General features: G+C 38.8%; 1 protein-coding gene across 5 annotated transcripts in view; it reads right to left on the bottom strand.

The window, feature by feature from the left end:
* The window catches only part of pds5a (PDS5 cohesin associated factor A), a 167030-nt gene that overhangs the window by 52332 nt on the left and 101382 nt on the right, over nt 1-13316 (bottom strand). For all 5 annotated transcript variants that reach the window (XM_073064807.1, XM_073064811.1, XM_073064809.1 and 2 more), the window contains exons 17-23: nt 12069-12184; nt 7076-7181; nt 6568-6728; nt 3924-4047; nt 3294-3452; nt 1614-1682; nt 35-171 (exon numbers count right to left, since the gene is read on the bottom strand). In XM_073064807.1, coding sequence (XP_072920908.1) covers nt 35-171; nt 1614-1682; nt 3294-3452; nt 3924-4047; nt 6568-6728; nt 7076-7181; nt 12069-12184 — 872 coding nt within the window. The remainder of the gene's footprint in view (nt 1-34; nt 172-1613; nt 1683-3293; nt 3453-3923; nt 4048-6567; nt 6729-7075; nt 7182-12068; nt 12185-13316) is intronic.

Genomic DNA, 13316 nt, shown 5'->3' with positions numbered 1-13316 from the left:
AGGGAACAATTACCATTATTATGAGCAATGTTACCTTATCTTTTTCTGTTCAGTTAGGTCACCTTCACTAACCAGCATGGCTGACAACAGCCGAAGTGTAGAATTTGCAGATTTGGATTGATTATTCTTCATTCCTAATAACCACCGTACCAAAAGCTTAATAGCCTGAACCTAATAAGAAAAGATAATATTACTGCATCATAATCCACAATGTTTGTAAATGTCTATTACTTTTAAGATAGCTCAAAGACTAGATATTTTGTGGTTCTGTGGTATGTAGTCAAAACAAATCAATATAGAAGCAGGGCAAAACACACAAAATGCTGGAGGAACTCAGCAGAGCAGGCAGCACCTACAAAAAGGAATAAAGAGTCAACGTTTTGAGCTGAGATTCCTCACCAGGACTAGAAAAAATGATGAGAAGTCAAAGCAAAAAGGTGGGGGGGGGGAGGGGAAGAGGAAGAAGCATAAGGTGATAGGTGAAACCAGGAGGGGGAGGGATGAAGTGACAAGCTGGGAAGTTGACTGGTGAAAAAGATAAAGGGCTATAAGAGAAGAATCTGATTGGAGAGGTTAGCAGATCATGGAAGAAAGGGAAGGAGGAGCACCAGAGGGAGGTGTTGAGCAGGTAACGAGGTAGGAAAGAGAGTGAAACAGGAATGGAGAATGGTCAGGGGGGCTGGGTGGGCAATTACCAGAAGTTTGAGAAATTGATGTTCATGCCATCAGGTTGGAGGCTAACCTGGCAGAATACAAGGTGCTGCTCCTCCAACCTGAATGTGGCTTCAATGTACAGAAATAGAGGAGACCATGGACTGACATGTTGGAATGGGAATGGGAAGAGGAATTGAAATGGGTGGCTACCAGGAGATTCCACTTTTTCTGGCGGACTTGAGAGTAGGTGCTCGGTGAAGTGATCTCCCAATCTACTTCAGGTCTCACTGCAGGAGGCCACATTGGGAGCACCAGATACAGGAGATGACCCCAACAGACTCACAGGTGAAGTGTCACCTTACCTGGAAGGACTGTTTGAGGCACTGATTGGTAGTGAGGGAGGAGGCTTGCAAAAATAAGTACCAGGAGGGAGATCAGTGGAGACGAGTGGACAAGGGAGTCATGTAGGGAGAAATCTCTGAAGACAGCAGAAAGTGTGGGGGGGGGGGGAAGATGTCCTTGGTGGTGGGATCCCCTTGCAGGTGGGGAATGTTACGGAGAAATACGTGCTGGACGTGGAGGCTAGTGGGGTGGTAGGTGAAGACAAAAGGAAACCCTATCACTGGTGTGGGATATAGAAGCAGAATAGTGTGATTACTGGAAATCTATCAGAAATACTAAGCAGTTCTGCCAGCATTTGTGGATCAAGTTAATATTTTATCAATAACCTGAATTCATCAGATAAATTAAATCAGAGTAAGTGGGGAAAAGCAAGAAAAAGTAAAAGTTCATAAAAGGCAAAAATAAAATTACAAAATTTAATTGACAGCACAAGGCAAAAGTGGTCCAGACAAGCATGCATCATGGCTAGCAAAATCCTTGTTTATTCCTCAAATCACAACCATCTTAATATTCAACTTCAAAATAAACAGTATATATTTAATCGTGTGTCACACTACCTTTGCTAGTACTTCTGGAGAGACTTCTTCATTTGGAGTCCATAATTTACCATTTTTTCCTCCAGGGAACTGGAAAGTGACATATATATTTACTTGCAGGCAGAGTATAAATGAATAACAGTAAACGTTTGATAATAACATCCATGTCATGTGATGACGACTTGGGCTATGTAATATCACTAAAAATTATATTATTTTGCAACTTTCCCTTAATTAGTACGGGGCAACTCAAACAGCTTTGTTTCTTTCAAAGGCAATAATTCAGAGTGGGATATGGCCCAATAGTGATATCATTATGACCAACAGTTTATTATGTGAGTGGCACATTTCCCAAATGGACTCAATAACTAATATTTTCCAAATTGCGCCTTCATCCTCAGTAAAGTTGTTGCACTTCTACCAGGAAGCTGTGCGAATATCTTTGAACTGAATTCTGTCTGCACCTGATCATGTCTTACAGTGACAAAGCTTGGAAAAGAGCAACAACTTCAGGATTCTGTTGTCTGCTTTTTGGAAACAACCTCAGTGCTGGGGATGCTAACACTAAATTTAATTTACTTATCCTACAAATGGTTTTAGATGACGTTGCAGGTGCAATATTAGTGATAAATTGTTAATGATTTCCAGTGCACTTGACATTTATAATTCAGGTACACAGGAGGGCAAGACAGGAAAGTATGCGCTACAGTGAATCATGAGCTTGTCCTATGTTTGAGGCTGATCTTCAATAACACTTGAAACTCAGGCTCCAAGTGTGTGTGTATGTAGGTGTTGGCTGCATACATAAATTCAATGACTGAAGTTGGAACTTGTAAATTTGTGAAGTTCCGCACTGCCAATTTAAGGAGACTCCTGCAGTCTGCCTGAGTGTTGCTTTTCAGTTGGCATTGACATCAACTGGGCTGAAAGCATGGCTGGACTGGATCACCTGCTGTAGAATGGGGTCAGAGCACTTGTATCAAGGACCGAGTCATGTTTGAGTTCACTGAAGTGTTCCTTCCAGCAGGCACTGGCTGTCTCCATGTGCTTGGTAAGCTTGCCTTCAATTTCAGCTCTTGAGGCATAATTCTTGGGTGTCTGATCCATAGATGGCTCTGATGTTCCACATGTATTACAGATATAAGTGAGTTACAGTCCTCTCATGCTTTATCTCCCCTTCATGTGTTCTTTAATTCATGCATTTTCAAATAGACCCCAGCTTTCAGGTGTATATGGTTTCTTAGCAATAGAGACTTACTGGAGTTTTCAGTCCAAGAACGCATTTATCAAACTAATTCTAGTGCTTTCTAGTAGACGCCAAAAGTCTTATCATGGGTGTTAATATGGCAGCTATCTCTGCCCATTTTGTGGCTGATTTGTGATAGTAGAGCACCAGCTGTTTATACCCATGATAAGCATTTCTACAATAATGCAGACTGAATTAATGTAGAACAATGGCAAAATGTCCGAACTATTTCAAAATTATTTCTGGTAGGTTTGTTAATAAGCTGATTACATAGTTTTTGAAAAGACAATTTCAACAGATACAAGGAAAACTAGAACTTACAAATTTCTCAATGCAAGTAGAACAATGAAGAAATCTGTCATCTAACACATCAAAGATAGTTGTAATTTTAGCACAAAAAATATTGTAATCAAACTTGATCTGGAAGCAAAACATGGTGCATAATCTTTACCTACCCTGTCATTCATTAGTAAATCTTTTACGATAAAATTTGCGACTACTGACTTCATTGGAGAGGCAAACTGATCTGGTGCCAACATAGCAATGTGTCCCAATGAGACGAGTGGAGTTACCAGTTGTTCTGGGGTGTCAGCATTTAGGCTTTTGCTTAGTGGCTGGAGAAAAAGTGTACAGAGCATTAAATTATGATAACTATGTACCTCAATCGTGCATTTGAAATTACAATTAAATGCTATGTAATTACAATAGCTTTATTAGGCTCAGAACTTCACCAAAATTCTTTCAACTTTATACTATGGCATTTTCAAAAAATAAATTCACTTTATGACACTTGGCTCCAACACAACAGAGTAATGGCACATTTCATATTTTATGTTCTAGACCCAGAATAAAAACACCAACTTTGATCTTTTTCGTATTATTGTTCATATGAATTAAGACACAATCTATAAACAGAATGAATATATTATTTACCAAGTCATGTAAAAACTGGGGAACTATCACGATCCTTCAAATTCCCACTGCAAACTTCAAACCATTTAAGTTAATGTGAACTGACATTTACTTAAAATACTCTTAACTGTACATTACAATCCAATAAATAAAGGAAAAAATTGTTTGGGTACCTCAAAGATCTGTGCCAGTTGTACTTCTTTGTTTGTAAAAATAGCATGAATACAGTGAACAGCTTGCTTAGCTTGGCGAGGGGTACCTCTCTTTGCTTTCTGATGCAAAATGGGAATGAGAGTTCTGTAGGGAAAATGATATATTAATAATCAATAACAATTTAGAAGTTGAATCCAGCTGAATATCTAATACATAGATTTCATGAAATTTATCACAAGTATGCCATTTCACACTTCATGCCTATTCTGTTATTCAGAAAGATCAGGGCTTGTCTTATAGTGCACAGACTCCATCCACTAACTCAGAATATCCTTTTCACTTATCATCTATAAATGTATTAATCCCTTGAATATATTCCGTTACTGAGACCTCACAACTCTCTTGAATGGAGAATTCCAAAGTTCCACAACCCTGAGTGAAAATATTTCTTTACATTGTTTTTAAGTGGCTGATTTCTTGGGACTGTGTCCCTGGTTTGGGACACACTATGCATATAACATGCAAAAAGATATGTTTCAATGAGATTAGCTCTCATTCTTCCAAATTTTAGAGAACGCAAGGTCAATCTGCTTAATCCCATCCATGCTATTAAGCAATCTGATGAACCTTCACTGCACTCACTCTATTACATATACTGTACATTATTTCTTTGGTACAGAGACAAAATACTCTAGATGTAGTCTCATGAGACCTCCGGTGCAATTTCTCTTTGGCATCTTTATTCTGGGCTTAAAAACCCTTCTGCTATAAAGATCAACTTAGATTTTGCTTCTGTAATTTCTTTTTGTATCTGTACATTAACCTTCAATGCTTAATGTACAAGAACACTGATCAACAGAAAAAGACTTTGTGTCAAAATGAAAATAGATCTCTACAAAGTGATCTAAATTAATTACAAATATAAAACAAGAGACCTATGACAACTCTGAAGGAGTTACAAGCTTCAGTGGCTGAGATGGGAGGGACTGCTAATACAACTGTTGCCTGGGTGCTTCGCCAGTCGTAGCTTTGTGGAAGAGTGGAAAAGAGAAAGCCACTGTTAACAAAACTGACAGGAAATCTCGGCTGGAGTATGCCGGAAGGCATGTGGGAGAATGAAGTCTGCTGGAAGAAGGTTCTATGGTCTGATGAAACCAAAATTAAACATTTTGCCCATCAGACTAAATGCTATGTTTGGTGTAAGCCAAACACCGCCACACATAATCAGAAACACACCATTCCTACCGTGAAGCATGGTGCTGGCTGCATCATGCTGTGGGGATGCTTCACTGCACTGGAAGGCTTGTGAAGGTAGAAGGCAAAATGAATGCAGCAAAATACAAGGAAATCCTGGAGGAAACCCTGATTGAGTCTGCAAGAGAACTATAACTTGGTAGAAGATTTGTTTTCCAGCAAGACAATGACCCCAAGCATAAAGCCAAAGCCATACAGAATGGCTTAAAAACAACAGTTAATGTTCTGGAGTGGCCAAGTCGGAGTCTAGACCTCAATCTAATTGAGAATTTGTGACTGGACTTGAAAAGGGCTGTTCACTCCTGATCCTTTGCAATCTGACAGAGCTTGAGCAGTTTTGTAAAGAAGAATAGGGGAAAAATACAGTGTCCAGATGTGCAAAGCTGATAAGAGGCCTATCCACACAAACTCAAGGCTGTAACTGCTGCCAAAGGTGCATCTACCAAATACTGACTTGAAGGGGATGAACACTTATGCCACCAATTACTTTGTGTTTTACACTTGTAATTAACTCCGATCACTTTGACACAACAGAGTCTTTTTCTGTTGCTCAGTGTCAAAAAAGCCAAATTAAATCCACTGTGATTCAATGTTGTAAAACAATAAAACATGAAAACTTCCAAGGAGGGTGAATACTTTTTGTAGGCACTGTAATTATCTTAAAGGCAATAAAGCATGAAAAATTTATTGCCAGGCTTGTATGTGATATTCACACTTAATAGCTGCCTAAAAACCTGTACTATTATAAATCTATTCTTGTGCAGTGAGAATGCAAGCTGCAACATTTACACTCGAACTGCCAAATAGCAATGACAAGATCATAGTTAGATATGAACCTACCTTAAGGACTTTAAAGAGGAATAATCTAAGTTGCAACACAAATGGGAGTAGCATCATTAAATTTCCATACACTGAAACCCAGTGCAACTAAATGACAGAGCTTGAAATAAAAATGACCAAATAGAAAAAAATTCTGTGTACTTTAAGTGCTTAAAATGTAAAGCTTGAATTTAAAATGTATTTTTCAGCAATTATGGATCTTAATCTGATAAAAACAAGTAAATGGTTCAGTATAACCTAAAATCAGAGATTGATACTCTGCAGAGTATGCCGATTCAATCTAATATGCCCATATCGTCTAGCAGAAAGAGCCACATGATTGGTCTTAATATCCTGCACTGTCTACAAAGACAAAAATAAACCTGCAACTGATGAACCCTCACTGCATTCTCCTACATGCATATCATTTCTGAGCTAGGAAAACAAAATATTTCAGATGTGGTATCATCAGACCCTTATGTAATTGCTCTAAGACTGCATTATCCACAGCCTGACAACACAGAAGAGAATTTTGCTTATTATGTAATTCTTTACTCATCCAAGGCATTTTTATTAAGAATGTGAACTTACGAGCGTATCTGTACAAGGTCTGTCTCAATTTTGTGCCCAGTGTTTCTGAAGATTTGAATAGCAGCTTCAGCAACTTTATCATCCTCCATTTTTAGACACTGCAAGAGCGATTCATAGGTCTCTGAAGAGTGGAAGGAGGTAGGGTGTGTGAATGATAAAACCTGCAGGACAGTAATTAGGAGAATATAAAGAAATAGTTTACAATTAACTTTTTATTCTTTGGTACAATATTCACTTTTTAAAATAAAATGCAATTCTAAAGTAACATTGTAGAATAGGAATTAATATTAATTCTAGTAGCCAATTTGCAATTGTAGAATATCGAAAGTTTCATGAAAAGAATGGAATCCAGTTATAAAATTAAACAAGGTCAGTTTGAAATTTATGTAACAAGAAAAATGTCATTTCTAAGAAGTTTCTAAATAAAGACAAACAATAGGATTCATAGCATGAAATTTAAACGTATCAAATTAAAAGCTTAGTTTCTGTATATTTGAGCGGTGAATACCTTAAGTAGTTCCAAGCCTGCCCTGATGGCAGAATCGGGTGAAACACCCTCTTCTTCGTCATCTGCTGTCCCTTCAATGGATTTGTTCATTAACTTCACTAAGGAGCTGAAATGCAAATACTTTATGATGTATGATGCTATTGAATAAATACAAATAGACTGGCACCCTGCCACCACTACTTCCATAAAAAAGCTAAATTCTTTTTGAACTTTGCAAGTTAGAGAGCTTATTTAACCATAATTTGTCCAGATTTTAATTTAAATATATTTGTTCAAATTCAAATTTATTGCCTTTCAATTATACATGTATACTGCCAAACAAAACAACATTTCTACAGACCAAGGAACGAACATATATAACTCACACACAAAGCAATATTACTACAAATAAATTAACAAATAATGAAATATATTTCAGAAGATTTGCGTTTAGCATAAACTGCAATTATGACACAAGTTTAAAAAGTAAACAGAATAACAAGCAGTAGTAAATCAAGGCAACTTAACTTGCTGCGTTGTCTAGAAGACGTTTCACCACTCATCCAAGAGGCTTCCCCAGTTCCATCCATGGTGGGTAGTTTTGCAGCTTACAAACTCTGAGTTGTTTTAATATATAGAAATCACATAAGGGTCATTAAGAGTGGTAAGGTAATGAGAGGGTCATTTATTTTTGTATGAATGGCAGTGTGAACTGTTGTGGAGACACCGAGGTAAAGATATTAGAACTACATTGTAAGTAGCTGATAGGTAGTATCACACCCCTCTGTTCAGGGGTGGGTTTTCCTGTTTGACAAAGAAGGCTTCTTTAACTCCTCTTTCAAACCACCTGTCCTCCCTGTCCAAAATGTGCACATTGTTATCATCAAAGGAGTGCCCCTTGTCCTTTAGGTGTAGACATTCATCTGAGACTTGACCTGTGGTGTTAGCCCTCCTATGTTGGGCCATCTGTTGTGAAAGGTTGTTTAGTCTCGCCGTTATACAGATCCCTGCAGTTTTCATTGCATTGGATAGCATATACATTATTGCTCTGTTTATGTTTGGGTGCAGGATCTTTGGGGTGGGTGAGTTTCTGTCTGAACGTTTTTGTAGGTTTGAAAAACACAGGGACTTGGTGTTTGTTGAAAATCCTTCTGAGTTTCTCTGAAACTCCAGCAACATATGGGATGTTTTTCCATCTGCTTTGCTCCTTACAAAGCAGACATCAGACATCAGTTTGTTAGGCTGATGTCCCTGCTGTTTTTTTTTGTTGCCGTCTTGATGAAGACCCAGTCGGCTATCAAGCTTTCAAGGCTTCTCTCAATTGGTTGTGCTCCTTGTCTTTAGCTGTAATGTTGGTGGGCACATTCTCGGCACGTTGATGTAGTGTTCTGGTAACTCCCAGCTTGTGTTCTAATGGATGATGAGAGTCAAACTGTAGGTACTTATCTGTGTGGGTTAGTTTCCTGTAAACTTCAATACCTAGATGTCCATTTTCTTTGATAACTACTGCACAGTCTAAAAAGGCCAGTCTACTGTTCTTGAAATCTTCCCGTGTGAATTTGATGTTATTGTAGTCTTAACATCTTTACCCTGCCGTCTCCATAGCAGTTCACACCTCCATTCATGCAAAGATAAGACTAATGACCCTCTCATTACCTCTACTACCCTTAATGACCCTCTATAAACAACTCACAGTTTATAAGCCGGAAAACTACCCACCATGGATTAGAACTGAAGAAGCCTCTCGGATGAGTGGCGAAATGTCTATACAAGACAGCAAGTCGAGTTGCCTTGATTTACTACTGCTTGATAGACAATGACCCGGATGACTGAGAACCTTCACAGACATAGAGTATCATGTTATTGCACTTCATACATACAACTCAGTTACATGATACTGGATTGGAATATACAATGATGAGTTATAAAGCACATCACTGACTGACTGGGAGACCCCAGTCAGTCCGGATTGGGAGCAGCATCTCCAACACCATCACACTCAGCATGGGGCCCCCCAGGGCTGTGTGCTCATTCCACTGCTGTTCACTCTGCTGACCCACGACTGTGCAACAATACACAGCTCGAATCACATCAAGTTCGCCAATGACACGACTGTGGTGGGTCTCATCAGCAAGAACGAGTCAGCATACAGAGAGGAGGTGCAGCGGCTAACGGACTGGTGCAGAGCCAACAACCTGTCTCTGAATGTGAACAAACCAAGGGATGGTTGTTGACTTCAAGAGAGCACAGAGTGACCACAGAGTGACCACTCTCCACAGAACATTGACTGCTCCTCCGTTGAGATTGTTAAGAGCACCAAATTTCTTGGTGTTCACCTGGCAGAGAATCTCACCTGGTCCAACAACACCAGCTCCATAGCCAAGAAAGCCCAGCAGTGTCTCTACTTTCCGCGAAGGCTAAGAAAAGTCCATCTCCCCCCCCGCCCCCCCACCACATTCTACAGAGGATGTATCGAGAGCATCTTGAGCAGCTGCATCACTGCCTGGTTCAGGAATTGCACCGTCTCGGATCGCAAGACCCTGCAGCGGATAGTGAGGTCAGCTGAGAAGATCATCGGGGTCTCTCTTCTCACTATTAGAGACACTTACACCACATGCTGCACCCGCAAAGCTAACAGCATTGTGAAGGACCCCACGCACCCCTCACATAAACTCTTCTCCCTCCTGCCATCTGGCAAAAGGTACCGAAACATTTGGGCTCTCACGACCAGATTATGCAACAGTTTCTTCCCCCAAGCCATCAGACTCCTCAATACCCAGATGTAGACTGACATCTACATCATTATTATATTGTATTTTGTCTTCTACTGTGCCTATTGTCTTGTTTATTAATTATTGTACTGCCCTGCACTGTTTTGTGCACTTTATGTAGTCCTGTGCAGGTCTGTAGTCTAGTGCAGTTTTTATGTTGTTTTACATAGTCTAGTGTTGTTTCATGTAGCACCAGGGTCCTGGAGGAATGTTGTTACTTTTTTACTGTGTACTGTACCAGCAGTCTATGGTCGAAATGACAATAAATTTGACTTGATAAACACAGGCCCTTTGCCCAACTCATCAATGCCAACCAAGCTGATTACTTGAGCTAATGGTATTTGCAGCAATTGATTCATATTCCACCTTTCTCATCTATGTACCTGTCCAAATGTCTTCTAAGTATTGTTATTTTTCCCCATTTTTACCACTTCTTCTGGCAACGCATTCTTATGTACCTACGATGCTCGGTGTAAAAAAAAGCTGGCTACAAAGGTGTCTTTGGACCCCCTCTAGCCTGGAGTGAATATTCACCTTATGATTTTATATAACACGTTAAGATCATTTCATTCTCCTGTGCACCAAGGAACATAGTCCTAGCCTATCTAGTTTCTCTTTATAACTCAAGCTCTCCAGTACTGATATCAACCTTGTGTTTCTTTCACATTTTAACCTTTAGGAAATCCCAAGTCCCTTTGCACCTCAGATTTTTAAATTTTCTCTACATTTAGAAAACAGTCTACACTTTTATTTCTTCTACCAGAGTGCATAACCACACACTTCCTGATACTGCATTCTATCTGCCACTCTACTAATCAGTCCAAGTTCTTCTGTAGCCTCCTAACTTCTTCAACTCTACCTGCTTTTCCACCTATCTTCGGAGTATCCGCAAACTCTGCCACAAAGCCATCAATTCTGTCGACCAAATCATTGATATGTAACATAAAAAGAAACGGTCCCAACATAAATCCCTGCAGAACACCACTAATCTCTGGCAGGTAACTAGAAAAGGATTCCATTATACCTACCCTTTGCCTCCTGCCAATCTGCCAATGCTCTATCCTTGCTAGAAGCTTTTCTGTAATACCATGGCAGCATTTTCTGTAATACCATTGTTAAGCAGCCTCATGTATGGCATCTTGTCAAAGGCCTTCTGAAAAACTAAGTACATACCATCCATCGATTCCCGTGTGTTGATCCTGCCTGTTATTTCTTCAAAGAATTCCAACAGATTTGTCAGACAAGTTTTTCCCTTGAGGAAACCATGCTGACTCTAGCCTATTTTTATCACGTTACGCTGAGACCTCACCCTTAATAATGAACTCCAATATCTTCCTACCACTGAGATCAGACTAGCTGGTCTTTAGTTTCCTCTCTTCTGCTTCTCTCCATTTTTGAGTTCTCTGAAACCATGCCAAAATTTACTGATTCTAGAATGACAATTACCAATGCCTCCACAACCTCTTTAGCCACCTCTTTCAGAACCCTAGGGTATTGACCATCTGGTCCAGGTGACTTATCTACCTTCAGACCTCTCAGTTCCCAAGCAACCTTCTCCCTAGTGATAGCAACTTCACTCAATTTTGGCGTATCTGCAAACTTACTACCCATGACAACTACATTTGCATCCAAATCTTAAATATAGATATCTCAGTGAGATGTGGAAATATAATTTAGAGATTAATACTTCAATTAGTTGCCAGATGTGAAAGGCTACAGTATTGAGTCTTGTATCTGAAAAAAAATTATTTCAATTACTAGGATGCACTGTTTATTTCAACTCAACAATGTAAATGCTGTTTCTTTGGATACACTGAGTATCCTTTAACTGAATTTATCATGAGCTCTTACAAGCTAAGAAATTGGCATCAAGGGACAATATGGCAAATTAAAGGAACAATGAGTAAAATAAATGACAAAAAGGTAAAAAAATAATTGTAGTATAGCAATTTATGCTGATGAGACAAAAAGAAAAATTGAAACTCAACCAGCACAGCTTAAAGAGCAAAGTAGGCATATTCAACCTTAATTGTCATTCGCTATGTAACACATAAATGCTAGTAACAAACTAATCAAATAAGTTAATTCAAAATACTGACTGAATGAACTTAAACCTAGTCTGATGGATAACAAATTACTTTTAAGTGGCAACTATTAAAATTATACACAGCAAATAAAGGTCTGTTTTAACTTTCTTTGCAGAGAGACAGTCTATTAAAATAAAAATATTTTGAAAGATGTACCTTATGGCTTCTGAATCAATGTGCACTGGTGCAATTCTTTCTAGTAAGAACTTCACCATTTCCAGAAAGGGATTAGTTGGCTGCTTGGGATTTGCTAATTTACGAGTAATTTCTCTCTAGATAAAGGGGGCAAAAGGGATTATTAACATACATCCAACCCAGACAATGATACAGAAATGACAATTAATCCCCAAAGTTTAGACACAAATTGATTTTTTTAAAAAAAATGAAGATCAGTAGTTTGTTAATAATTTGATGTAAAATACTGAATGAATTCTATCACCAAAGATGCAAGCTAATACACAATTTATACGAATTGTCCTCTTTTATTGAATTATGTTAACAAGTCAGTATTCCACATGAAAATCAACTTTTACCCCAAGAAGATCTGTTTGTCACTTTGGACCATTCAGATCATTTGGACATTTTAATTAGATCCCACCAGAATTTATTAGATTGCTGGTGAAAACTGAACAAATGTTATCAGATTGTCATTGACCAGAATGATACGAAAGGGAGATGGGAAAGAAGCTGTGGAACCAAAAATTATTAGAACCTATTTTCATCCACTGATGTGTCCATAGCTAAAAGAAAATTTATTTCTTAACATCTTAGATGCTTCCTGAAATAGATCTGAGAAAGATTAATGGCCATCGTTTTCCTTTTCAATAAATTTAATATGTGTACAACACACACGCTGCAGCATTATTATTAGCATGCTCAGAGTGGTAAACAGCTGATGGGGCATGGCATTGGAAAAAACAAGGGAGCAGTAAGAGAACACGTAGGGGCATTGCCTGACATCAAAATAATCATAAAAGCAATGGCATATTGGGCTGGATCTTCTGAGAGCTAGATGGAATTATCATCATGCCTCCAGTATTTAAGTTTTTTTTTGGATGAGAGGCAGATGAGTGAAACACTCATTTACCTGTCAGTGGGCGGACTGTTCCAGCTGTGAGTGATGCTAGGATCATTGATCTGTGTTCCAGCACTGGGACTGCTGGAACTATTCAGACCATTAAATCCTTGCTTTAGATCATCCACACATTATAATTGCTTCAGATACCTTTTCTGAGGTGAAAGCAAAACGATGGGGTTTTATTTTTAAACATATTTGATTAGCATTTGCCTTGTTCTTTCTTTACAATGGGGAGGGAGAATACCACCTGACAATGTCCAGAATTCTCCTTACACCCTGATAACATTGTATTTAGACTTTCACAGGCCTGATATTCCAAGCACCCA

The sequence above is a fragment of the Hemitrygon akajei genome, chromosome 13 (assembly GCF_048418815.1).
Source record: "Hemitrygon akajei chromosome 13, sHemAka1.3, whole genome shotgun sequence".
Lineage (NCBI taxonomy): Eukaryota > Metazoa > Chordata > Chondrichthyes > Myliobatiformes > Dasyatidae > Hemitrygon > Hemitrygon akajei.
Note: the sequence above shows the minus strand (reverse complement) of the source record. Positions and strands in the feature narration are given on the sequence as shown.